Here is a 26,548-nt window from a genome sequence, read left to right on the forward strand (position 1 = left end):
GAGCAATCAGACATTTTCAGTTCATGTTGTCATGGTCTTTTGAAGAACACAGACTGCAGAGTAGGGCCACTCTCTGGGGCAAAGACTAATTGGATGGATAAATAATTATGGGATTGGGTCTTCTGACCTAAGAGAGAGACCATTACAAATCCATGGACTGCAGTTTTACCCAGGTGACCATATAAACCTAACAAATTCCCTGCTGGAAGTGAGCTGGCCAACATTTAGAGAGCCCATGTGCAGAAAGCTTTGTCAGCCATCTGAACATTGCTCAGGTGGTTTCCAAGCCTCTGACACTGCCCATTGGGTGACCAGCTCTTTTGCCCCAGCCTCTAGGAATCAGTAATGTGCCATTTGGCTGGAGAGACAGTCCTGAGGGAAGAGCTGGGTGTATGGAGCTCTCCCAAAGGGATGAGGGAAATCACAAAGATATCAGGAAAAAACCTTCACTTTTATTCCCAAGCACGGGAGTGTTTGACATGAGCTGAACTTGAAGCCAACAGATGAAGTGGATATTTTTCACTGCTGTTTGTGTTTGTGTCTTGGCAATGGATGTATTTTGAAGTAATATACAAATGCTTGTCTAAAATTCATCTCTGGAGAAAGATGCTGCACAAAGTGCAGGATTAAAGAATGCACTGCCTTGGGCCATGCACAGGCTGTTACTTTGTAGTCTGTTCCGTTTTCCTCTTAAAACTCAATTTAGCTAAATATGGTGCCCTTTTAACATCTAACAGAGGCTTTATCATGCTTAAGAAGACAAGTTTCTTAAAAGGCTGTAAAGACAAAGTGAGCAGGAACAGAAGTGTTGAGTGGGGCTCTTTCAGACGGCTTTATTGCCTTCCCCTGAGTACAAAACAGGCTGCCTCCCTCAGCTGACACTTGTTTTAATGAGGGATGAGCCACAAAGGGGTGATTTTGTACAAGTTCATGACATCCATCCTCCAGCCAGACTGTCCTCAGGGCACACCGTTCAGCCTGGGCATTGGGTGAAACTGGACCAATTTAAAATCATTTACAGAGGCCTATGAAATCCAAAGGGCCTTTGATGCTGAAGACATTTGTATGTAGGCTCAGGTATGTGGCTGCTGGAGAGGATGAGGATCTGCCCCAGATGCTATGCTCCTTCATGTTTTATCAATCACATTTTATTTCTTCAATTCAATTCTCCTGGGATTGGTGCCAAAAATAGATTTCCATCCCTTATGCCAGCAAAGGCTGGGAAAGAAAAGGGTGTAAGTTTCCAGTTTAAATGTTACAAAGTAAACATCCAGCCTCCTCACCCCAGCCTTCAGATCAGCTTCACTCTCCAGAGCCAGTGCTCTATTGGGGCTGTTATCAGCATTCAAAATACTGATATTCTTCATCCATGCTGGGGAATACTGCAGTGGTTTCTCATGTTCACTGAGAAGTGATTTGCCTTTACATAAAACCCTCTTCTTCTAGGCATGAGTGTTATGAAACCCCCAGGAATCCATAAAGAGTGATGGGGAGTTTTTCTAAAATGTCACACCCCTACATCTTCCACCTTCTGTGATTCAGAAGCAGCACAAAAGCCCATAAATCATTCAGCTGCTGTGACTCACTGCCCTGATTCATACACTTGATACAAATATTCAGAGATCAGAGTGGAACCTAACCCCCCCCACCCCAAAGATTAAAATGATTTTTCAATGCTTGCCATAAAAATGGACTTTTTCCCAGCTAAAGCTAAAGCTTCTCCTGATTGTTATTGGCAAGTTCTCTGCAGCAAAGATTGATGCTGCCTTTAGGAATCACAAGGTGTAGTACATAAAGCAATGTTTTCTGCAGTTGTGTTTCCTCCCTAGCAAGGCTGAGCAGGGGACACCCATTGCTCAAGGGGCTTCTGGGCAAATATTTACAGGGAATTAAAAAAGAAGAAAAGGAAATTTCTTCCCTGTGACGGAATCTAGGAGCCCCCTAAACCTTCTTGTATTAACTTTGCAGTGGATGAAGGTGTTAAACTGGCATGTGTCTACCAACAGGGGAGTGATCCTTTTAAGTCCTTTGCTTCATCCCCACTTGTGAAATTTGTTGTGCCAGTGGGACGAGGGTGGCTATAAAACCCCAGCACCAGGGACCTCCATCCAGCTCGGGCAGCCTGCCAGCACATCTCTGCCGAGAGCAGCCCCAGGGAGATCCCCCCCTTCATCTCTGCCGGGCAGGGAGCTGCTTCTCCGACGGAGGAGGATGGACCTGAGGTGTGCCTGGATGCTCTGCGTGCTCTGCCTGGTCCTCACGGTCCGAGCATTTACCCAGGAACGCTTCAAGGAGGTGGTGCTGAAGCAGCTGGGGCTGTCCGAGGTCCCTAAACTGCATTCGAGAGACTTGGTGAATCTGGTTATCCCAGAGCACGTCAAGAACAAGTACATGTCCATGCTGAAGCGGCAGAGGGTGAAGCGCCGAGCTCTGCCGAGCCTGGCTGGCATCCTCAGGGGCATCCCGGGACACACAGGTAAGGTTTCTGCTGCTGGCAGCATCCCAGGCATCCTGCTGCCGCCAGAGGAATCTGCCAGGGCTCCCCCGGCTGGCAGCAGGATGGAGAGAGGCAAAACCCCGAGGGGAAAGGGGAATGAGGATTGGGTTCGGCTCTAGAGCTCAGCTGGGCAGAGGAGGGGCGTGCAACAGCATCGAAAAGATTAACGAGCACCCTTTGCACCTGGAGAGGGAGTCCTGCAGTCCTTGCAAAGGACAGGGGGCTGCTGGAGATGGATAAAAGCCTTGGTACCCTGGGAACAGTCTGGGCAGGTGGGGGGGAAGAAAAGTGCAAGCCAAGGTTTTGTGTGAAATCTACAGCAAGTCCTCCAATAGGAATCACACCTCCTGGAGAACGTTTCACTCTCACTCATCTCTTTCTTGTTTAGGTTTTTTTTTTCAGGAAAAATGACCAAGGAGGAAAAATAACCATACAGATACAGTAGTGGCTGTACAAGGTCACTTAGAACCTATTGTGCTTTCAAAGGACATACACAGCACCCTGGGCAGCAAATGAAAATACTTTTTCATTCCAAGTGATGCAGTGCTGCTTTCATGCCCAGCACTGGCACAGAGGTGCACACTTCTTGAGGTCTGCTCAATTTGGGGTCATATTATGCCAGAGATTTAGTTCTTGCAGGCTGCAGAGGCTCAGACACAGGAGAATAATTCAGGCATTTGCAAGACATCGATTCAAGTATGCATTAGAAAAGGTGTGTTTAGTGGCTGTCTCTGCAACTGGGAGCACTGGAAGGAGTGTGTTGTGATGATAATTGTGCATGAAATGTGGTGACTTTTCTCAGCAGGGTGGCAGTGACAGGCCATCCTTTTTGTCCCCAACTGCACAGGTATGACAGGGGAAGTCCTCTACTCCGACACAACCACGCGCCAGAAGCTGGTGTTTGACATGGAAGGCAGAATACCTAAAAACAGCGAAGTCACAATGGCTGAACTGAAACTCTTCAAAAAGCCTGTGGACAGAGCAAAGCTGCCTGCCAGGCAGTCCCTCAGGCCCGTCTCCAACGCCAGAGTCAGCGTGTACTGGGTGCAGCAGCAGCACGATGGGACCAACAGCACCTCCCTGATAGATTCCAGGTAAGAAAGGGGCCCCTGCTGGAGTTACAGAGTTTGGGTCCTCTGAGGTGCATTTGGGTATTATGAGGTTGTGCCTCAGCTCAATCTGATGGGGTTTGCATCTGCACAACCATGTTATATGGCCTTTAAACCCAGAATGAGCCTTTAAGAGCAGATATCATGCTGAGATGGCAATATATGATGATTCTTTGAAATAATCTAAGAAATGATGTCATGTACTGCTGCATCTTTCTCTCTTAAGTCCCCCACCTGGTTCAATTCTGTGTCACTAATTCAACTGGGTTACTGGCTGCTGGTCTTCTTTCCACTGGCCATTTTATTAGCGGGTTTAAACAAGTAAATGATGCAAAAATAATCTGATTCTGTAGTGATGAGCTCTGTGGAAGTTTAACAACCCTTGAAGGCAGAACTAGACTGGACTGGAAACTGATGGCCCTAGTGCAGCTCAGACAGGAGCAGGTGGAAGCCTGGTGTTCACCAGGCTGTCATCACCAATACTGAGGCTGCACATGATCCTGCACCACCTAATTTTTTGTATGAGCATGTAGAGAGGGTTTTTTCTGACCCTTCAGTGTCTGTTAGATCTGCACTATCTTTTTGAGGTGGCAATTAACTGCTGCGGGTGCTTGCCCAGAGCAAAAATGATCATGTAATCAAGGCATGTGACAACCTACAGGAAATAAATTATTCTGCTGCAACAACAGCTCTGCGAGCCCGGGATTTATCTGATGGGCTTTTCTAATGCCAAGCTCTTGTCATGCAGGCTGGTTCCTATTCGTGAGTCGGGCTGGAAGAGCTTTGATGTGACCCAGGCCGTGCATTACTGGCTGAGAGGCAAGGGGCGGGAGCCGATGTTCCTGGAGGTGTGGATCGAAGGGGAGAGGCTGGGCAGCTACGCCTCGGAAATGGCCAAAGCCGTGCGCTTCACCTCGCAGGACCCCAAGGACAAAGCCCTGGGCAAGCCTGAGCTGGTGCTTTACACCCTCAGCTTGGATGACTACGGGTATGTAGGAAACCTAAATCTGCACCGTCCCTGGTGTAGTTTTGTCTCTGAATTATTGGGGGGAGAGGGCAAACCCAGGGTGGGCAGCTCTTACCCTCACCAGTGTTTACCAGCTGTGAATGGAGTAGTTAGAAAGCAACTGCTGAATCTCACCTCTCCTCCTCCCATATCTGTTGTCTGAATACCCAAACAAACCCTGAGCAGGTTCCATGTCTCAGAGCCCACCTATGCTATTAGCAGCAAGAACCATTTGTCCCGTTCCGCAGTTTCCAGTTGCAACATCCATTCCCCTTTCTCCCTTGGCTTCCAGGAGCTCTGGGGACTGCAGGGAGGAGGCGGCGCTGGGGAAATCCACCTGCTGCCGGCAGAAGCACTACATCAGCCTGCGGGAGCTGCCGTGGGCGCAGCCCTGGATCCTGGAGCCGGCGGGGTTCCAGGCGTACCGCTGCTCCGGGAGCTGCCTGCAGCCGCCCCGCGCCCCGCGCCGCCCCGACTCCGGGCCCCGCTCCTGCGCCGTGGCCGCCAGCTCGGCGCTGCCCGTCATCTACCTCGTCAAGAGGGGCAACCACACCGAGATTGAGGCGGCCGAGTTCCCCAATATGATCGTGGAGAGGTGCAGCTGCGTGGCGGACGGCGTGGCGCTGGTGTGACCGGTGGGTGGCCTGGGTGTCGTCCATTCCCTGCAGCCCTGCCAAGAACCACCCCGGCCCCCAGCCCCGAGTGAGTGATGAAGGTCCTGGGGGGTTCCTGCCTGCGCTGGGGTCCTGCTGCCCTGCAGAGAGAGTGCACCTGGTGGCGCTGTCCCTGTAGATGGGCTCAGAGGAGCGTGCATTTCACTTTTGTGAGGGGTACCTTAGGAGCCTAGTGTTCTCGCGGCCTCCTTGATGCCAGCTAAGCTTCACTGAATTTATTTCAGCCCCCACTCTGGAGTAATGCAAACAGCTCCAGATAAAAAACAAAATTCCACTCCTTCACCATCACCAGGTGAAGAACAAATTCGTGGGCTCAGCTTTTCATTCTTAGGCTGCTGGGTTTTGTCCTTGTCTGCCCAAGCTGTGTTTTTGGTGAGCTGGAGAGCAGAAGCACTTACATGTATATAAACTGTACACACACACACATGCAGACATGTACAGAGTGTATGGATAAATATGTGTATTGTCTACATAATAGATAGCTACATATTGATTACTTACATATATATATATATATATATATATATATGTACATAAAATATTGCTTAGAGCTCAAAGGAGCATATTTATGTGCATATGTATTGCATGTACATATACATATCTACATGTACATAAAATATTATCTGAAACTCAAAGGCTTATATTTTTGGTCCCTGCACCACGGGCTTCACACAGTTTTAGGGGAGAATTTAGAGTTCTGGAATCAACAGGAACATTAGAACTCGTTTGCGTGAGTAACAGTTTGTTTTTCTGATTCTGTATTACAGTTATTTCAATTTAGGGATATTTTTCAAGTTGTGTGTGCTTTCAAAATCATGGAAACAATAAAATACAAGTATTAAAGTCACCATGTGTTTGCTTATATTTATTCTTAAATCTAAAATGGAGGGGAAAAGGTCTGTCATGCTTCTGTGAATATCCAGTGCCCAGCTCCTATAAACATGCACAGAGCAACAGCTCTTCTCAGCGACTTGTGTGATTTTACCTGCTCCCCCGGGGGCTGGGCTGAATCGCCAGGCAGAGCAGAGCCTACACTGCCAGCTCTTCATCCTGAGCTGCTGCGGAGTTTAAGCCAACACTTTTCGAAAGAGAAGACCGAGAGTCTTCTTTACCAGCAGGAGGTGATGCTCTCCTCGTGAGCCGCAGCGGTGACAGAAGCTGCAGGGGTCAGCCGGAGCTGTAGCGCAGGAAGGGATGAGCTGCTTCCCATCCCCTTCCTGCCCATGAGAAGCATTTTAACCCTGACCCTTCCTGTTGGACATACCCTGGAGAAACGCTGTGATCATGTGGTTTAATCCCTTCATGAGCTGCTCTGAGCTGCTGGCCACGGTGTCACCCGTGCTAATTATTTCCACCTTTGTGTCAGACTCCTCTCCTCAGTTCAAAACTCACTGAGATGGCAGTGGCTCTGGGGATGCAGCATTTGCTGCTGACCATCTCTGTTGGATGGTGGGATGTGGTCCCTGAGGCTCTGGCTGAACCTGCTGCTGGTGCAAGGGCCCTGACATGTGTTTGTCTGGCTAGACAGGGTGACCATGGATGAGGGGAAAAGAGGGACCTGTTTGGCTCTGCAGTGGCTGTGTGCTATCCATCAGGAAATGTGAGTGTTTCTGCTGCTCTGCAGGACCCCGGGTCTGAGGTCACCCAGGCATCTCTGCCATCACCTCATGGGTAGGCTGGCACCTCTGACTTGTGTAAACACCTGTGGCAAAAGAGCTTTAGGAAGAGGGACAAGGGCAAAAGCACAGACTCACCATTCACCAGCGCTGGGCTACAGCACCATGGGTCTCTGGAGTCAGAACTGGATGAACCAGAACCATCTCTGGCATTCCCTTCTCATGACTATGGATCTACCTAATGGCATCGGCATTCAGCCCCAGGTCCTCTCCACCCAGCTGGGGCAGGGCGTAGCCTGAAGGCCAGGAGCTCAGCTCTCACCAGGAGGAACAAAGCCGATGATCCAGCCACACACTGGCCTGGGGAAGAAAGTGTTTGAGCTGGAGAAGAAAGTGTTTGAGCTGGCTGCTGCCCGAGAATGAAGAGCATTAACTCTGGCTTCCCTCCAACCTCCAGCACTTGGATTTCAGCCATCATTCATCCTCCATCCCAGGGGAAATTCCGTGCAGCGCAATTTGGGGCAGGCTGCTGCGGGAAATGGGGAGCAGAGCATCCCAGGAGCATCGGCGTGGACGAGGCTCCTCCCTCCACCGGGACCCTGCGCTGTGTCCGGTGCCTCTTGCTTTGGGACTGGCTGCTTTGCCGGGTGTCCTGCGGACAGGAGGGACACAGAAGCCAGCGGTGGGTGAGCATGTGACACCCGGATACCTGTGATACCTGTGAGCATGTATGTGACACCCGGAGGGTGGGGAGCGGAGGCGGTGGTCAAGGAGACCTGGTGTTACCGTGGGGAATGTTAAAAATAGGTTAGAAACTGTTGTAAAATAGTTGATAGATCGTTAAGCATGTACTGTTAGTTTGGTTATTGTGAAAAATGCGGATTTTATGATTGGCTTTTCCCAAATATAAAAATGAATATTATATGTGTTGTGTTAGAAAGTTATGCTGTGTTAATTCTCTTAAGTAGTGTGTTAAATAGAGTTTTAAGTTATAATAAAATTTTAAATTAGAAACTATGCTATGTAAGATACTTTTTTAAAGAAAGGACTCGTACTGAGATAGCAGCCACAGGACACCTAAATCTTTCAGAAAAACAGAATTTATTGCTCCTCCATTATCAGAAGAAATGAACTTCCTGCCTCACTCAGCCTTGTCGACGCCGTCAGGATTCAGAGGAAGAAGCTGACACTGACCAGACAGAATCCTGTGTTTGAATGGAATTTATACATCATGGGTGAGGTGTATGAATATGCAACAGGCTGTTGCTTTTAAGGGTTAATCATCCGTTAACGTGGGTCCTTTTTCGGGCTTATTTTGCCCAGAAAGAGGTACCTGGGCTGTCTGTAACTCTTTGTTTCTATTGTCTCATATTATCCTAAATCCTAATAGCCCAAATTTTTATTACTCTAATTATATTACTATTTCTATAACCATTTCATTATCCTTAAACATTTAAAATTTTAAAAAACCAAGTGATTGGCCTTTTCCACAGTTTTTATATTGTAAAAGGGGTTAAAGGGTAGTTGTAAGAAATAGGGTACTCAGGTACCATAACACACCTCAGTCAAGTGCACCCCTCCCCAGGCGGAACGAGCCAGCCTGCACAGAACTGTCATGGGCCAATCAAGCGCCTTAAACCTTCATGCAAATGAAGGATCCAAAAAGAAACCAATCCAAAGGGACAAAAAACAGGATAAAAGGGACTTCTGACCCACTGAACTGTGCTGCTCCATCAGGGACATCGCTGCTGAGTAGCCCCAGCGCCGGCGCTGCAGCATCCTGGACGGGAACGCTCCTGCTCGGCCCGCTGGCCCCCTTGCTTTGGGCCTTCCTTTTTTATCATAAAAGTTGAAATCACTTTAGTACCGGGAGCCTGCTCTCGTTTTTAACAGGGAGAGCTGTGGGTATTGCAGGGTGCAAATCTGTGAGCGCTAAAGCCCTGCCTGCCCTGCTGCTTGCATGGACACTTGGATTTATCGCCAGGGCAGCTGCATGGATGTCGCAGCATCTCTGCTGGGGCTGGTTTAGAACTTACATTGGGATTGAAGCTCCCCACTCTTGGGGGGAGAGGACACTGATAAAAACGAGAGCAGGCTCTCGATACTAAAGTGTTTTCAGCTTTTATGATAAAAAAGGAAGGCCCAAATCAAGGGGGCCCGCGGGCCGAGCAGGAGCGTTCCCGTCCAGGATGCTGCAGCGCCGGCGCTGGGGCTGCTCAGCAGCGATGTTCCCGATGGAGCAGCACAATTCAGTGGGTCAGAAGTCCCTTTTATCCTGTTTTTTGTCCCTTTGGATTGGTTTCTTTTTGGATCCTTCATTTGCATGGAGGTTTAAGGCGCTTGATTGGCCCATGACAGTTCTGTGCAGGCTGGCTCGTTTCACCTGGGGAGGGGTGCATTTGACTGAGGTGTGTTATGGTACCTGAGTACCCTATTTCTTACAACTACCCTTTAACCCCTTTTACAATATAAAAACCAAACTAACAGTACATGCTTAGAGAATTAGCAACTATTTATAACAGTTTCTAACCTATTTTTAACAAAACTACTCCTCTAAACTCCAGATGGCTTTGCAATGAAAGTGTTGCAGACTTGGAGGCTGGGCTGATGAGGAGAAAGCTCCGGAGACTTCTACACTGCAAACTCCTGGGCAGAAGGCTGTGGATGAAATATTGCCACACCTGGGACTTTTTCAGACATCATCCCGTGGCACAGGTAATTGTCTCCCAGCCTGTCATCTTCAATCCAGGCTGCATTTGCTGTGACACCTTCTGTGTGCTACTAGCACGGGATACAACTTGTAATGCACACGAAGGCTGCCAAGCTGTCATGTTCTCCTTTCCATCTGAGCAGCAGCACAGTCTCTGAGGAAAGGCAGAACATCTCACATACCTGGCAGCAGCATGTTTCAGCATTGGCATTGTTGCTGTGCTGTAATACAATAAAAGGGAAGAGCAGTGCAGGGGTGTAATGAACCCCATATAGCCAGAAATTATTTTTAAAAAATGGAAAGGTTGCTTAAGGCAAAGCCAGTGTTAAACCAACAGGTATCCTCCTTGTGAAAAATGTCAATCCCTTGTTTTCAAAATTTTAAAAGTTTAATATTAATAAAATGATTATAAAAATAGCAATATAAGGAGAGTAATAATAATTTGGATTATTAGGATTAGGACAATATGAGACAATAGAAACAGAAAGTTACAGATGGTCCAGGTACCTCTTTCTGGGCAAAATAAGCCCAAAAAAGGACCCACGTTAACAGAGGATTAACCCTTAAAAACAACAGCCTGTTGCATATTCATACACCTCATCCATGATGCATAAATTCCATTCAAACACAGGATTCTGTCTGGGCAGTGTCAGCTTCTTCCTCTGAATCCTGACGGCGTCTTCAGGGCTGAGTGAGGCAGGAATAAGTTCGTTTCTTCTGATAATGGAGGAGCAATAATTTCTCTTTCTCTGAAAGATTCAGGTGTTCTGTGGCTACTATCTCAGTGGGAGTACCTCATTCCTCTCTTTAAAAAAAATATCTTACATAGCATAGTTTCTATTTTAACATTTTGTTACAACCTAAAACTCTATTTACCACACGACTTAAGAAAATTAACACAGCATAACTTTCTAACACAACACATATAATATTCATTTTAATATTTGGGAAAAGCCAATCATAAAATACACATTTTTCACATCCTGCACTGCTGAAAGCACAGAGCACCCAGGTGCTGCTCAAGGAGCAGGAGGTGTGTGCTCCTCACCTGGAGGACTTCAGGAGCCCTGTCAGTCAGTCAGTCAGTCAGTCAGTCAGTCAGTCAGTCAGTCAGTCAGTCAGTCAGTCCGTCCCACACTCCAGGTCAGGCTCTTGTGTGAGTGCTCGTGTGGCAGCTGAATCTTATCAGAAGCATGAGCTTATCATGAGTGCCAGCTCTGGCTGGCCCTGGTGGCAGTGCTCACAGGGTGACCTTTGAGGGCCTGCAGTGCTTAATGGAGCTGGACATGGGGGCTGGAGCTGCTCCTATCAGTCTCAGGAAAGCTTTCCTCAAGAGAGAGGCTTGGCCCTGCCAGCAGCACTTTCTCTCTCCATTATCTCTACCCATTATCTCTTCTCTAGGAGAGAGAACAAAAGTTTCAAGCCACATTAAATGCCACTGCTAGCTGGATTACATTGCCCTGTGTGATCTTTCCTGTGTGGTTTCATTTAAATCAAAGCTGCTTTCCCATTTCCTTTCAAAATCTGTGAGAAGTTGCAGCTTTTCCCAGCTGGTGAGGCCTTTTTTCCTCTCCCTCTCTTGTTTTTTCCCTTTTGCACTTCACAGACTCCTACCAAGGGTGTCTGACACTTTGCCTTTCAGGGCAGCCTTCTAATTGCCTGTGTAAGCCAGGCAGGATGCCCAATCCACATCCCAGCCAAGGTGGTAATCAGGGAGCTCCTCTGGCTTGGGCTGGCAGCAGCTGGGGTCTGGGAAAGGGGAACCGAGGGCAAACAGGGCTGGGGAGGTGATAGGAGTGGCAGGGAGCATGACAGATCCTGCAGGGCTTTGATGTTTTTAGAGGATTTGGGCTCCTCTGGCCACTCCTGGAGCAGGTGAGGAGAGCAGAGTGAACAACATCAGCACATTTCAGAATAAAAGAGAATAAAGAGCTCATCAGGACTGCTGCCTCTGGCCTGTGCTCTGGACATGCTCAGGCACTCCAGGGCTGCTGGGGGGCCTTGGTTTCCTGTGGTAAAACCAGCAGGTGCAGAATGGCCAAGAAGGAGTTTTTAACCATGGCAGGAGATAGTAGATTATCTGGAGATGCTGGGCACTGGAAAGTCATGTAAACAATCCACAGCTCTCAGTGTTCTATTTTTGATAATTGTTGAATCAGGGTGGGGTTTTGTTTGTTTGTTTGGGTCTTTTTCCAAGCTATTTATTAATTTTGTTTTAAAGCTTATCCTAAAGTTTATTTATGGGTTTTCTGATTGCATTTTTCCTTCTGATTTTAGTTATGAAAAAATCTGCCTCTTTGGAAGCCTGTATTCTCTTTGAAGGTCTGTTTTCTGTTTGGGGAAAATGAATGCAATCAGTTCATGATCATTACTTCCCAGGTGACTGCCAGCCTCCAGCCCAGGGGTCAGTGTCACCCTTGGGAGGTGCCAGGTGCTTGCTGGATGCTGGGTACAGAATCACACTGGCCATAAGGTGCCATCTATAACCACCAGACCTCAGAGAATTGTTTAGGTTGGAAAAAACCTCCAGGATCATGGAGTCCAACCATTAACCAGCTCTGCCAAGCCCACCACTAAACCATGGCCCACAGGTACCCCCAGGGATGGTGATTCACTCACCCCCCTGGGCAGCCTCTTTGTGTTTTCACTGTGTAATGTTCCCAGCAGATGTTTCACAAGCTGGCTGGCTCATTAGAAACACTCCTCTTCTCCTCACAGAGCCCAGACAAGTCTTTCAAGAGCTCCTTGCTCCTTTCTGCCCTGCAAGTTTTGTGCAAATTTGGGATTCCTTGTGCCAGGTTAGAGAAGCAGGCCAGGCAGCTCCTGCATTCAGGACACCAGGACACTTTCCAAGTGTGAAAACCACCAATCACTTTTGAAGTTTTTAAAATTTTAAAAGTAACAAAATGGTTATAAAAATAGCAATACAATTAGAGTAATAATAATTTGGATTATTAGGATTAGGACAATATGAGACAATAGAAACAAAGAGTTACAGCCAGTCTGGGTACCTCTTTCTGGGCAAAATAAGCCCAAAAAAGGACCCACTTTAACAGAGGATTAACCCTTAAAAGCAACAGCCTGGTGCATATTCATACACCTCATCCATGATGCATAAATTCCATTCAAACACAGGATTCTGTCTGGGCAGTGTCAGCTTCTTCCTCTGAATCCTGACAGGCGTCTTCAGGGCTGAGCAAGGTGGGAAGAAGTTTGTTTCTCCTCATAATGGAGCAATAAATTCTCTTTCTCTGAAAGGTTTAGGTGTCCTGTGGCTGCCATCTCAGTGCGAGTCCTTTCTTTAAAAAAGTATCTTACATAGCATAGTTTCTAATTTAAAATTTTGTTATAACCTAAAACTCTATTTAACACACTACTTAAGAGAATTAACACAGCATAACTTTCTATCACAACACATATAATATTCATTTCAATATTTGGGAAAAGCCAATCATAAAATCCACATTTTTCACACAAGCATGTACAGCTGCTGGCTCTAAACCCAGACTAACTACCCTGGCTTAGCCCAGCCTCTGGCAGAGCTGGAGAGCAGTGGTGCCTGACCAGCCCCTCCTCTGCAGCTGGCTGAGGTCAGAGTTGTCACCTCCCTCCTTCAGGTGTCATTGGGCATGTTCATCTGCAAAGCCACCCTGAGTTCTCCACTAGACCAAAGCCAAGCCAGCTGAGGTGGTGGTGCTAACAGGGGTGCAGGCATTACCTTCTCCAGATAGACATCTTGTAGAAAGCTTTAAGATTTAAAAACAGCACCTTCCTGAGAATAGGCATCGCTACAAACCAACCTTTCAAATGCCAACATTGTTCAGAAAGCAAAATGTTGGCTAAGAATGAGTTGTGGGAGGATCAGAGGGATTGATTGTGGCTGTTTCAGGAGCAGACAGGATGGTGTAAAAGTGTGAAAAATGTATTTTATGATTGGCTTTTCCCAAATGTTGAAATGAATACTATATGTGTTATGTTAGAAAGTTATGCTGTGTTAATTTTCTTAAGTAGTGTGTTAAATAGAGTTTTAGGTCATAACATAATGTCAAAATAGAAACTATGCCAAGTTAGATACTTTTTTCTAAAGAAAGGACTTGCACTGAGATGGCAGCCACAGGACACCTAAATCTTTCTGAGAAAAAGAATTTATTGCCCCATTATCAGGAGAAATGAACTTCTTCCCACCTTGCTCAGCCCTGAAGACGCCGTCAGGATTCATAGGAAGAAGCTGATACTGACCAGACAGAATCCTGTGTTTGAATGGAATTTATGCATCATGGATGAGGTGTATGAATATGCAACAGACTGTTGCTTTTAAGGGTTAATCCTCTGTTAACGTGGGTCCTTTTTCGGGCTTATTTTGCCCAGAAAGAGGTACCCAGACTGGCTGTAACTCTTTGTTTTTATTGTCTCATACTGTCCTAATCCTAATAGTCCAAATTTTTATCACTCTAATCATATTACTATTTTTATAACCATTTCATTATCATTAAACATCTAAAATTAAAAAAAAAAAAAATCGATTGGCATTTTTCCCAAAGGTGACCCCATGTCCCTGCTCCTCAGCAGCACCCGCGGCACTCGGCTCAGGTGCCCTGTGCTGGAGGAACGCGGCTTTGGCAGCGCTGCCGGGAGCGGACCCATCCTCCGCGTCAGCCCAGTGCCACCTACAGCAGCCAGAGCAGAAGCTGCAGCATCGGCAAACCCATGGAAACAATTCCAGCACTTCCAGTCAGGGGCGTGTTCACATCACTGAGTGGCCTTGGAGGAGCCAGAGCAGAAGCTGCAGCACTGGTAAACCGATGGAAGCAATTCCAGCACGCTCCAGCCAAAGGCGTGGTCACATTGATAGTAAAAGGTTTTAGAATCATAGAAAATTCGGGGAGCTGGAAAGAAAGTTAGGCTTAGTAGGCCCTGGGAAAATGTTAAAGGTAGGCCCTGGGAAATGTTAGGCTTGTATTTGCTAGATCATGTGAAACTGCACCTGTGTAGTCAGTATATGATAAATTATATAATTGTTAGATGTGATTAGATATAATTATTGCTTAAAGAATCATGAGAAACTCATAACACACTTTAACACACTACTTAAGGAAATTAATACAGCACAACTTTCTAACATAACACATATAATATTCATTTTAATATTTGCAAAAAGACAATCATAAACTAGGCATTTTTCACACAAGCTAATCATGTGAAACTGCGCCTGTGTGGTCAGTATATGATAAATGATATAAATGTTAGATATAATTATTGTTTAAAGAATCATGAGAAGCTATGTCAGGGATTTGAGGGGGATCACGAGAAATCCATCCTTGGATGAAATCAGTGCATACAATAGAACAATGTAATTTTAATAATTAATATGTAAGCTATATAATCATAGAATATAAAACATGTTCAGCTCGAAACAATGTCAGGTCAGATTTGGGTCTGTGCACCCGACACTCAGAGCTCTTCAATAAAAGCACCTGCACATAATAATCCTGTGATTGTGTGTACCTGAACACTAACAACATCACTGAGAGGCCTTTGAGGAACTTGTTCCTTATCACTGTGCAGGTGAGGACAATGCAATGGAGCCTTCTGGTTGAAGGCTGGCAGCTTTGCTGTGTCTGCTGCTGGTGATACTTCTAAACCTCCAGCAGCTCCTTCCCTCTATGACCTGTCCTGTTCCCTGCTGTTCTGTTTAACAGGTGTACTCATCTATATTTCCAGGGAAGAGATGGATCTGTATGCAGTGAGGAAAAGCCCTCTCTCAGGCTTGTGCCTCTGTTTTCACTCATAACTTTTTTCAGCCAGTAACTCTGCAATGCCAGTGGAACACGAGGCAGTGCTTAGGGGTGTTTGAAATAAACACATTTAAAATGACACTCCAGAAGTGTGACTTCTATAAGTCACACCACTTGCTTTCTGGGGAAGCAATTCTGTAGGAGAATGAACCTATTCTCTGGGAAGATATTCACAGTTTTGGTGCATTTACAACCAGAAACATCTTTGAAATCTAAAGCTACATAAATACTCAGGAAAAGACAGACACAAACTGCAAACTGCATTATCCTCCTGCCCTGAACTAGAAAGATTGTTTCTCTTCTGTTGAAGGATCAGTCCAAGTCCTGTTGTTACCCAGCTGTTTTCAAAAGGATACTCTTTGAGCACCCCTCTGGCTCTCCAGACACAATAATGCTCTAGGATAATCCTTCGTGTGGGAAGATCCTAGAGCAAGTGCTTGTTCCTTTTTTAACTCAGCAGGAGCTAAACAATTCCCAAATAAACTTGCCAAAGTGTGGAGCTGGTTCAAGGTACAGCTGTTGCCCTCTGAGTTGGATGTAGGGCATTTCTTCTAATTCTGGCACTACTGAAGATGCAGTTGGTCAATAGTGTTTTCTGCTACTGGTGGTTTAAAATATCCCAACCAGTGTTTTTATGTAATCCTGCTTCTGGCTGGCACAAATTTGTTAGAGCCACATCAGGGAACTGATTTGGTTTAATCAGGAAGCCACAACACTAAAGGCAAGTGTGTGACACACAGGGTAGGCTTGGAAGTGGCTGCATGAGTAAAACTGAAGCAAGAGAGAACTGCAGCAAGGGGAAATAACTTGGGTAGAGGTGCTGCCAAAACACACCACTAACATGGTCAATAATTCACTTTTGTCCCACACTCCCCTGCCCATACTAGAGAGGAGCTTGAGTGTGCTCAAAGAGCTGAAGGCTCTTTTGTCCCACACATTGTCACTGCCTTTTAGAGAGCTGGTGACATCAAAATTTGCCACCTGGGCAGGGACTGCCAGATCTAACACCCCCACCCACTGGATTTAACCAGCAAAACTTCACCATGCTAAGGTGACCTCCCAAGCACCCTGCATCCCAGTTTCCTAATGAAACAGTCAGTAAACACACCCATTTCCTTTCCAACAGAGTCCACTTGTCCTGTCACATGAGATGTGATTTGCAGAGCCTCAGTGTTTCTCTTCTCCTTCCAATACCCTGTGGAACAGATCCCCAAGCACTGTGTCTATGATGATATCCTTCCCACCTGTCCATCCTTTCCAAAACTCCTTAGGATGCTAATGAATCTTGTGGATGTGAGTTCAGAAGCCGGGGATACTCAGTTGAAAGGATACCAAGAGCTTTTATTTAATAACATCAAATACACATGCAAAAAAAGGTAAATATTCCCAAATTTAACCAGAGGTTTTCCCTTTAGGGGGCTTTGCAAATAGGGATGGCTTGATCTGGTCTCTAGACAGACCTCTCACTGAAAAAAGCCTTGCTGCTCTTTCCTTCAAAGTGCCTCCACATTTCAGTCCCAAAGACATCAATCCCATCTTCAGCTTCTCTAAACCCAGGGCTTCCAGTTCAGCAGCAGAGTTGAAGGCCAGCAGGTCTATTGGTTCTACCTCCTGAAAAGAGAAGAACATTTGAGAAAAACAGGGATGGGATAATTCAACTGCTGGAATTTACTAACACACTACAAAGGACATCAAAAATCTAAGCTCATGTTGTTCAATATTTAAATGCACATACTGCTCTTACAGTCTGTACCCAGAGCAAGGAATAACAGCAGTGGGAATGAGAGAACTCCCCTTATGTACTTGGGAAAAACAATTCTTGCCAGCAAAATCAGAACCTTTGTCCTGCTAAGCATACAAAACCCCAACTGGTTACCTCATTATTCTCACCCTACTTCTAAAAAAAACCCAGAAAAATTCATCAAGGACTACTATAAAAATATTTCCACCTGCAATAACAATCTGCCACAGCATTGGTGGAGTTTCCTGTTCTAGGAATAGAAAGTCTCACAAATACTAAGCAAAAGGTAAACAGTGAAGAATGGTAAACATCCTGTTTAAAACTTGCCAGCTCTAATAGTACAGTAGATGACAAAGCTCTAATTGATCAGATTACATCCTTGGTCTTTTCCCCACTGAACTGTAATGAACTTTCACACCTCAGAGCTCAGTTGTTGCCAGTGGCTGACTTTACACCCAAGGTGAAAAAAGGCAGAAAATCCCAGTGACTTCCTAGCCTGAAAACAAGAGCTACACTTATTTTATTGCTAGAGTAAGCCCAGATTCATTATCCCCACAAATCTTTAACAGTAATATTATGCAAGGACCCATAAAGCAGAAGTATTGGCACCTTTTGCTGCCAACTATCAGTTGGGCTTTATCAATCCAGTGGGAAAAGCTACATTGCTGGAGCTTGTTTGCTTCTTCAGCTCTAAAAGCAGCTGAAGACACACCACATTTTGTCGTGCTTCATACTTACTGTGCTCTGTGACTGGTTTGTTTCCTGTGCCTTAGCAGGAACATTTTCTTGCTCTTCTTTCTGAGCTTGAGTCACTCCATTCTTTCCTTGGGTGTCTTCCTTTGGGGCCTCTGTCATTTTGCTGTTTTCTTCAGACAGAATTTCAGCCTGCCCACCTGTGCACACCTCTCCTTGCAGATCTCTTCCAGGACCTTCTGTCTGCTCCAGTGGTTTCTCACTTGCACTGGTAGATGGACTGTCCTCTGCTGAAGCCACAGAGCTGCTTGAACACTCATCTGAATTTCCAACACTTCCATTAGCACTGCTGCCTGAAGGACAACTTCTGTCAGATGCACAAGGGGAGTCATCCTTATTGTTATCCTCACAGCCTGAGCTTGTGGCCTCATCCAACCCTGGCCTGGCACAGGGAATATGTTACAATTAAAATGCATCTATCTTCACTTTTTTTCTTTTAAATAATTTCTTTTAATTGCCACATTTCTCTTTCCATAACCCTCTTCAGAGAGATATAAGGAGCTACTCTAACAGCTATTTAGGCTAGTTCAGTTAATGCAAGAACTGTTCATATTGAAAACAACCTATAAATGCCAAAAACAGTATTACAGCATTCCAAATACATAAATGACTGGAATCTTCAACTTCTCTTCTATGTTACATTAGATGAAAGATGCCAGGGGAGAAAACCAGTCTTTTAAAGTTCATTGTAAATTATAATTAATTTATGAAGAAAAGGATAATAGGAAGTAGTAGGATATAATAATGTAGAAGGGGTGGGGGGAAAAGTGTCTATTTTTGCAAATGAAGTTTGTCTGCTCCATCTGGGACAGAATTATAGGAAGGCAGAAATGTTTACTTTCAGTTCTTTGATTTAATCAGTTCAGTTTTCTTATTTCTATTTCAGTCTACATCTCAGACTAGACTCTGCTTACTTGTATGTATCTAACTTGTATGTATCATCCTTTTTAAGGCTTTAGGCTGGAGTATAAAAACAAGGTATAACTCTTACCAAGGACATTTTCTTTTTTCCGATTTTGTTTCACTCTTCCCAGGCTCACCCAGACGTTTCCGACTCTTGCCACTTTCTGACGACACTGCTTTGCTGGCAATAACCTGCAAGCCTTCAAAACAAATTTGAAAATTTCAGTAGTGCCAGAACTACAAGGAATGCCCTTCATCAGGACACAATTAATGTCTGGTGTAAATTCTATTTATCTTTTCACTTCAGATGCAATTTAAAACACTAGTGGAAAAAATCACTATTGGTGATATAGTCTCAAAGCTTGAACATAAACTGAGTAGCAGCAAAAGCTTTCCTATATGAATTTACTAAGAGTCAATTAAAATTGAATTCCTGAACTGAACTATCAGGTTCTTCATCCCATTCAGCCTCAAGTTTCACTACCTAGCTGACAGCAAAAGATAAAGTAACAACAAAGACCAGGAAGTGAAACAAGGTATCCTGCAGTTGGATCCAATCTAGTTTTTATGTACAACCCCTTCATAGTTTCACTGGGTAATTCTTACAGCTCAACTAGCAACACCACCTTCACAGAATCTGGCTCTTAATCTCAAAATTAATCTCAATCTTAAACTCAGAATCTGGCTAGGTGACCTAGCTAAGCAAAATGAAGCATTGCTTGTATCGTGTCACGCAGTTTAGTGTGTGAAAAATGGGTATTTTATGATTGGCTTTTCCCAAATATTGAAATGAATATTATATGAGTTGTGATAGAAAGTTATGCTGTATTAATTCTCTTAAGTAGTGTGTTAAATATAGATTTAGGTTATAATATAATGTTAAAATAGGAACTATGCTATGTAAGATACTATTTTTTCTAAATAAAGGACTCGCACTGAGATAGCAGCCACTGGACACTTAAATCTTTCAGAGAAAGAGAATTTATTGCTCCATTATCAGGAGAAATGAACTTCTTCCTGCCTCGCTCAGCCCTGAAGACACCGTCAGGATTCAGAGGAAGAAGCTGACACTGACCAGACAGAATCCTATGTTTGAATGGAATTTATGCATCATGGATGGGATGCATGAATATACAATGGCTGTTGCTTTTAAGGGTTAATCCTCTGTCTTTTTCGGGCTTGTGCTGCCCAGAAAGAGGTACACTGACTGTCTGTAACTCTTTGTTTCTATTGTCTTATTTTGTGCTAATTCAAATTGTCCAAATTATTATTACTCAAATTGTATTACTATTTTTATAACCATTTTATTACTATTAAACTTTAAAAATTTTAAAAACAAGTGATTGGCGTTTTTCACAAGTGGAATTTAACAAACACTGCAGACAATGAGAAAAAATTAAATCAAGCAAATTTCGCTGAAATTTAAGATTTCATTTAACTGAAAAGAAACAATTAATGTTTAATTTTCCTACTGAAGCCAGGCTAGAGAGGCTCTCAGTGTGCAGTGTGCTGCCGTACCGATGCGCAGCGACTCCTCCTGGCGCTCGGCCATCTCGCGGTACTGCCGCTCGTACTCGGGGTCGGTGAACGTGTGCCGCGGCTCCGCCAGCTTCCGCTGCAGCCTCTCCAGCCGCCGCTGCTCCTTCTCCGCCTCCCGCTCCGCCTGCTTCTTCACCCACTCCGCCATCCTGCAGCGACACCACCCCACATCAGCGCTCTCAGCTGCAACAGCAGCTCCTTGGCTGGAAGGCAACGGGAAAAGACAACGGCAGCCAGCGGAATGACAGGAAACTGACAGAGACTCTGCTACAGAGAGGAGAGCAGGGTTTAGGGAGGCAATGGGAAAAGCCAACAGCACCCAGCAGAATGACTGAGGAAACTGACAGAGACTCTGCTACAGAGAGGAGAGCAGGGTTTAGGGAGGCAATGGGAAAAGCCAACAGCACCCGGCAGAATGACTGAGGAAACTGACAGAGACTTTGCTACAGAGAGGAGAGCAGGGTTAATTCTGAAAGCCAGAAACAGCAGGTAAGGTCACACATCCCCAGGACTGCGGTCTTGCAGCTTCAGAGAGAACTGTGAGAATTGCACACGAGGAATTGTGATTTCTGCACCAAGAGGTGCAGAACAGTCTCTCAGACTCAGGCTGCAGTAAAATCACATCTGCTTTTGCAATAATAGAATTACAGTCAGGAAAGCCCTGTTGGCTTCCAGTCCATCTGCACTTAAGATCTCACTTTTGCTCTTTTCAGTACTCAAAACACCATTTCATTGCTACAACAGGCAGTCACTTGATCTCTTTGGTTAACAGTGAGCTACAGGATGAGGTTATTTTATCATGTCAGCCTCTGAGGAAATGCCTTACGCCTTCTCATGATTGACATCCCTCAGTCTCCTTCCACTGAGATCCCGACAGGCCTCTCTGTTTGTTGTCTTCTCAATCTGAGCACCCAGGGCTCGCAGCATCGACCCAAACCCTTCCAGAAGAAAAAAGGAAACAGGAATTAGCTAAACAGAAGCATCTTGTCAATGTAAGGAGTCTTGCTTAGGTTGAATTCTTTAGTGCTTTGGCTACTGAGATCTTGGCATTTATACATATATATTTAATAACAGAAGATAAAGTCCATTAGGTCATATAACACACTCAAATCACAGACTATTTGTATCTGAAATATTTGTACTAAGTGACCACTGAATGAAACTAGGCAGCCTAAGGTGACGGGTCCTTTTCAACACAATTTCAACTCTGCAGTCACTTTGGTGCATGCTACAGACTCCTACTAACAGAGATAAGCTGAAAAGGGATGTGAGGAAGATCTGGACTTCAGCTTCCCTGGTCAATCCTCAGCTTTGCACAAACACTTTGGTTTTAGCTCAGAGACTTTGTATCAGGCACAGAGACAACAAGAGATCTGCCAGTATCTGAGGACTCCTGCTATCAGTACAGACTATGGCACAGCAGCAGTTTTTAAACCTAAGAATCTAATCACCAAGAAGCAGAATAAACAACAAACCTCCTTTTCCAGCACAAAGCCTCGGCTCCAGGCTATAAACAACTCCACTCTGCAACTCATCTTCATCGCTGACCAGGCGCCCATTACACTTCACATACAAGTTTTCTTCTGGGATGTTCTAAAAATGCAGCAAAATTGAGTCAGATCATTGAGCCAGAAAAAATGAAACATTCTGACAAAGAAAATCATCAAGCAGTTGTGTTTTCTTCCTTCCAGGGAAGGAAAAATAAAATGAGACAATCTGAAAAGCGCAAACATTCTCTAACTGTGCTTGTTTTAATTCCTGGTTACCAAAGGACTGAATACAGTCTAAATTAGCTTGCAAACATGAACAGGGAAAAAGCGTACTATGGGAAAAATTTAGAAACAACCTGTGATGATCTGACCATAACCTTCATTCCCTGTCCTCCAGTGCCACTAGTGGGAAGGAGATAAGAGGAGAGAAAGAAAGAGGGAGGGAAGGTGTTTTTAGGATTTCTTTCATGTCTCATAATCCTACTCTGACTTTGACTGGTAATAAGTGAAGTTCATTTCCCCAAGTCAAGTCTATTTTGCCCTTGATGCTGACTGCTGAGAGACCTTCCTGTCCTTATCTCGACCTTTGACTCCTTTTGTTACATTTTCTCTCCCCCGTCCAGAGGAGAAGAGGAAGGAGAGAGCGGCTTTGGGGTGCGCCTGGACTCCTGCCAGGGCCAACCCACCACAATGTGTATGTATATATACACACACACATATACATAACGTAGCGAAGAGGCCACAGGGCTCTCTTACAGCAAACCTACTGCTCAGCTAGGGGACAGCACCGAAAGCAAGGTGCGCACAGGTGCGGATCGCGCCCGCCCTTCCGCAGGTATCGGCGGGCAGAGGCCGCGGGCGGCCTGCGCAGCGCCGCCGGCCCCGGAAGCGCAGCGCCTCCCGAGGCCGGAGGGCCCCACACCGGCTCCCCGCTCCCGCGGCACTCACCAGCTCCCTGGCGCGGTCACGGCGGAGGCAGAGCACGGAGCCGCCCCCGGGGGGCAGCGGCAGCGGCCGCGCCCGCGGCCCCAGCGGGTCCCGCACCCACAGCGGCTCCGGCCCTGGCGCCGCCATCGCTGCGGCCTGCGCACGTCACGTGACGCGGAAGTGGGCGGGGCTATCGGGCCGCGGCCGCGCCCCCTCAGCCGCGCCCGGCGCCTCCCGGCCCCTTTTCATCGCGTTTTTTAGTTCGCCGTTCCTTATGCGAACGGTTCAAGGCCAGTCCAAGGAGCCCCGCCGTTCCAATCCGCGGAGTTCGTGCAGCTCGGCGGGTTGTGCAGCCTTCCCAGAGCCCCTCAGGGGCGGAGCCTCGCCGTGGCTCCTGTGGCGGCGGCAGCAACGGGAGAGCGGGCGGGGGCGGAGCGCTCGCGCCCCCTCAGGGCCGGGGGCGCCGCGGTGGCACCGCCGGGCACCGCGAGTGCAGGAAATGCAGCGGGGATGGGCAGCCCTGCATCGTCCGGCAATGCCCTGCATTGTCCGGCATTGTGCGGCATTGTGCGGCCAAACAGGGGGCGAATTTCACGCGAGGATTTGCAGCGCGTCCCTGTGGATCCTTCCCTTTGTTTACTCCCACGCGCGGTTTTGCACAGGGGTGGGAACAGGCCCAGAACTCTGGTTATGTGGGGGCGATGTGCCTGGGTTACATAACACACCCACATCACAGGCTATTTGTACCTGAAATATTTGTACTAAGTGACCACTGAATGAAACTTGGCAGCCTAAGGTGACAGGTCCTTTTCAACACAATTTCAACACTGAAGTCACTTTGGTGCATGCTACAGACTCCTGGTGACTCCTGCTGATCCCAGACATGATCCTGGTGACTCCTGGGTGATCCCAGACATGAGGACAGAGTGAGAGATAGATAAATTCATTAGGAACTGCCCTGCAGAGAAGGATTGAGGATTCTTGTGGGTGAAAATCAGGACAGGAGCCAGCAGTGTGTACTTCTGGTCCAGAAACCCAAACGTATCCGGGGCTGCATCCCAAGAAGGACAACTAGCAGGTCAAGGGAGGCATTTTGCCCCCTTTCCCCTTGTGAGAGACAACTGCTCACTTTGAAAATTTAAAATGGTTTATTAAACTTAACAAAAGTAAAACAAAGGACTACATAAGGAAAAAGCTGCAGCACTGGGAACTGCCCCTCATGCACACCGCACACCACACACCCAGCTCCTCTTCACGATGGATGCTCAGTCTCTTATACCCCTGGGGTTGCATTAGCCAACCCTGGCCCCTCCCAAGGTCTGTCAGTCAGCTCTTCCTTGCCATTTATCCGTGGAGATTGCTTTCTTGTAACTTGATTGGAGGTCAGGTGTTGCCATGCCTCACCCCCTAAACACCCCCTGAGCTTTTCCATTCCCAGCTGTCCCATGCAAGGGATGCATGTGCAGCCTTCTTCTACCTGTGCTAGAATTCATGACATGTGGTAACTACCTGTAAGCAGGAGGCTGAAGAATTAGTTAGGAAAAAAACCCACCTCTACCTGTTCAGGAAAGGATGTGTGCAGAGGTATGATGGTGATCCAGGCAGTGCAACCATTGTACTCTTTGGTGGTTTCAGATCTCCTCCATGTCTTCATCTTCAACAGAACCATCCACACAGAGGATATTTGAAGGCAGGTTGCTGTCAGATGTCTCTGGTGGGAATTGTTTCAAACACTAGCAAAGATGTGGTTGGACTGCCCCGAGATGTTCAGTGTCTGTCATTTTATCTCCACTTTATCTCCAAATAACAATGTTTCCTGCAGTGCCCTTTTGTTTCATAGCAGCATGAGCAAGGACTGTTGCTCACAGTGTGATCTGCCCACTTCAGGTGTGTCCCCGGCTGAGGTGGGAGCTTCCCTGCCAGGGTGGCACCTGGAAAATCCCTGCTAGCAAGTGAGATAGGCTCCTGTGCTGGAGCCTGCAGCTGAATTCAGCTCTGAAGCATGGTGCTGGTTTAGAAAGATGGGGGTTGTGTCTGAGCTGCTTGGCTGTTCCCAAAAGTTTGAAGATGTGGCTGTCCCACTTCATAATTAAATGATTTTTCTTTAAAGTTCACTCTCTAAAAACAAACAAGGTTCATTTTTCAGTATTTAACCTTTTTAATTTTTAAATTTGTTTTATTTTATTTAGTTTTTTTAAATTTGTTTCTTCAGCCTGCTGAAGAGCCCTGCTGCCTGGCCAGGCCTGTGACAGCATGGGTAAGTGGTTCTCATGCCTGGCTGTCTTAAGCTGATGTGATAAAGAAGGAGGAAGCTGGGAAACAAAGAGGCAGAGAGATGACTTGAAGTAGAAACTTCAAAATGTAAACAAATGAGTAATAACTTAATTAAGGGGAATCTCCCGATGGGTTTGTCTTGGCCAACTCACAAATCAAACATCACCCACCATTTCTTACACTATAATTTTAGCTAAAATATTTTTGTAAAGGATTCTGACCCAGTCCAGACAATCCCCTACTGTCTTTATTTGCTACAACAGGTTGATATTTCTGAATTATGTGTCACGTTGACACAGTGGAGCCATTCAAACCCTATGTGTCTGTAGCCTGCAAAAGCTATGGTTATTTTTTGCTGGGTCAGGCCCAAATTCAGTTGACATTGTATTTTAAGTCATGTGGTATTGCTTGTCTCATGCCATGTCTGTGGCATGCCACCTGATGTTAAATTCTACCAGATCTGGCGTATTTTTACTCATTTGTGCTATCTGATTGAAATGTAATTGGTGAATGTGAGGTATGCATGTATACTTATACAGATGAATAAGTATTTTTTTCTGATCTATGGGATTTCACTTGCATTCTGAGGGCATGAATCATTTCCTCCTCTGAAACTCCTGTTCTTGGCCTGGAGGGTGTGGAGCTTGCCAGTACAAGCCAAATAGGTGGAGCTGTCCAGGAAAGAGTTGGGCCACAGAACTGCCCTGTGGATGTTCTGAACCAGTGTAACCCACAGGTTGTTTGAGCAGTGCGTTTGAATGTTTCAGTCTGCTCTTTTATCTCTGGGATTTTGTATCATCTCAGTGAAAAGCGAACCTAAAAAGAGACCCCACTGCATCCTGAGAGATGTCCATCCATGACAGAAACCCATCATTCCTAACTGTGACCCCTGGGTTCTGCCTGCAGGCTAGAGCTGGATACCCTGAGAGCAGGAGAGCTGACAGCAGCGGGGTGGTGCTGACACAGATCAGGCCCTTTGCAGGTCCTACACCACCACCTTACAGGTGGTTTTGGGCTCCTAATGCCATTCTCTGTCCAGTGCTGGGCTTTGTGGTTGGGTGATTGTACCTGTGAGACTTGCCCAGATCCTTGCACATAGTCAGACTACAAGCAAGCAGCATTTAACAAACAGAGGAGTGGCTTTCTCCCAGCTCAGCCCTACAGCAGACCCTGCTCTCAGGATTTATGCAACCATTTAGCTGGTTCATGTCAGTGGGCGAGTGTTCCTGTGTCTCTTGTTCTTCATTATGCTTCTATTCCTAGAACTCATCAAAAGTCTATTGCCTTGCTCCTCACAGAAAAGTCTAAATAAGTCAAAAGGGCTGTTATTATAATTTCCCATTTGAAATGTATTTTATGAGAAGTGTTATTCTCTTGGTAAAACAATGAACACTCTCTGATTCTGCAGTGGTGCTTTGGACTTAGTTAATAAATCATGCTTGCCACTTTTCATTTAGAAAGGATTTCACAGACATAATTAATTAAATCTGACAGTATCCTTGTGGGATAAGTAA

At 46.0% G+C, this 26,548-nt stretch overlaps 2 protein-coding genes and 1 long non-coding RNA gene across 6 annotated transcripts; 2 read left to right on the forward strand and 1 right to left on the reverse strand.

Annotated features, from left to right (window-relative positions):
- The first annotated feature begins 2,232 nt into the window (after positions 1-2,232).
- Positions 2,233-5,244, forward strand: LOC103819350 (left-right determination factor 2-like). Its single transcript, XM_030236374.2, has 4 exons — positions 2,233-2,476; positions 3,354-3,591; positions 4,355-4,594; positions 4,905-5,244. Exons 1-4 carry the CDS (start codon positions 2,233-2,235, stop codon positions 5,242-5,244), a joined length of 1,062 nt encoding a protein of 353 aa, XP_030092234.2.
- A 2,001-nt stretch (positions 5,245-7,245) lies between these two features.
- Positions 7,246-20,393, forward strand: LOC127059358 (uncharacterized). 2 transcript variants are annotated; one of them, XR_007777048.1, is made up of 3 exons: positions 7,246-7,630; positions 9,467-9,617; positions 20,282-20,393. It is a non-coding gene; the product is annotated as an uncharacterized LOC127059358 (long non-coding RNA). The 2 variants fall into 2 exon arrangements; XR_007777047.1 differs by lacking the exon at positions 20,282-20,393 and adding an exon at positions 14,182-16,607.
- On the reverse strand, positions 16,728-22,948 carry SDE2 (SDE2 telomere maintenance homolog). 3 transcript variants are annotated; one of them, XM_050971958.1, is made up of 7 exons: positions 22,782-22,948; positions 21,819-21,936; positions 21,170-21,281; positions 20,323-20,492; positions 18,893-19,004; positions 17,887-18,283; positions 16,728-17,018 (listed from the first exon to the last, which is right to left on the reverse strand). In XM_050971958.1, the coding sequence occupies exons 1-7, from the start codon at positions 22,905-22,907 to the stop codon at positions 16,800-16,802; spliced, it is 1,254 nt and encodes a 417-aa protein (XP_050827915.1). In that variant the 5' UTR covers positions 22,908-22,948; the 3' UTR covers positions 16,728-16,799. The 3 variants fall into 3 exon arrangements, with proteins under 3 accessions (XP_050827915.1, XP_050827914.1, XP_050827916.1); XM_050971957.1 differs by having other exon boundaries at positions 20,323-20,546; XM_050971959.1 differs by lacking the exons at positions 21,819-21,936; positions 22,782-22,948 and having other exon boundaries at positions 20,323-20,610.
- Between the last annotated feature and the right edge of the window lie 3,600 nt (positions 22,949-26,548).

Source organism: Serinus canaria, chromosome 3, assembly GCF_022539315.1.
Source record: "Serinus canaria isolate serCan28SL12 chromosome 3, serCan2020, whole genome shotgun sequence".
NCBI classification, from domain to species: domain Eukaryota; kingdom Metazoa; phylum Chordata; class Aves; order Passeriformes; family Fringillidae; genus Serinus; species Serinus canaria.

Coding starts and splice junctions, on each gene's coding strand:
- LOC103819350 (XM_030236374.2), top strand. CDS start 2,233: ATGCTCTGCGTGCTCTGCCTGGTCCTCACGGTCCGAGCATTTACCCAG. Junction 2,477..3,353: donor GGGCATCCCGGGACACACAG/GTAAGGTTTCTG, acceptor CAGGTATGACAG/GGGAAGTCCTCTACTCCGAC. Junction 4,595..4,904: donor CTCAGCTTGGATGACTACGG/GTATGTAGGAAA, acceptor CTTGGCTTCCAG/GAGCTCTGGGGACTGCAGGG.
- SDE2 (XM_050971957.1), bottom strand. CDS start 22,907: ATGGCGGCGCCAGGGCCGGAGCCGCTGTGGGTGCGGGACCCGCTGGGG. Junction 21,282..21,818: donor GCTTTGTGCTGGAAAAGGAG/GTTTGTTGTTTA, acceptor TTCTTCTGGAAG/GGTTTGGGTCGATGCTGCGA. Junction 20,547..21,169: donor GATGTCAATCATGAGAAGGC/GTAAGGCATTTC, acceptor GTTGCCTTCCAG/CCAAGGAGCTGCTGTTGCAG.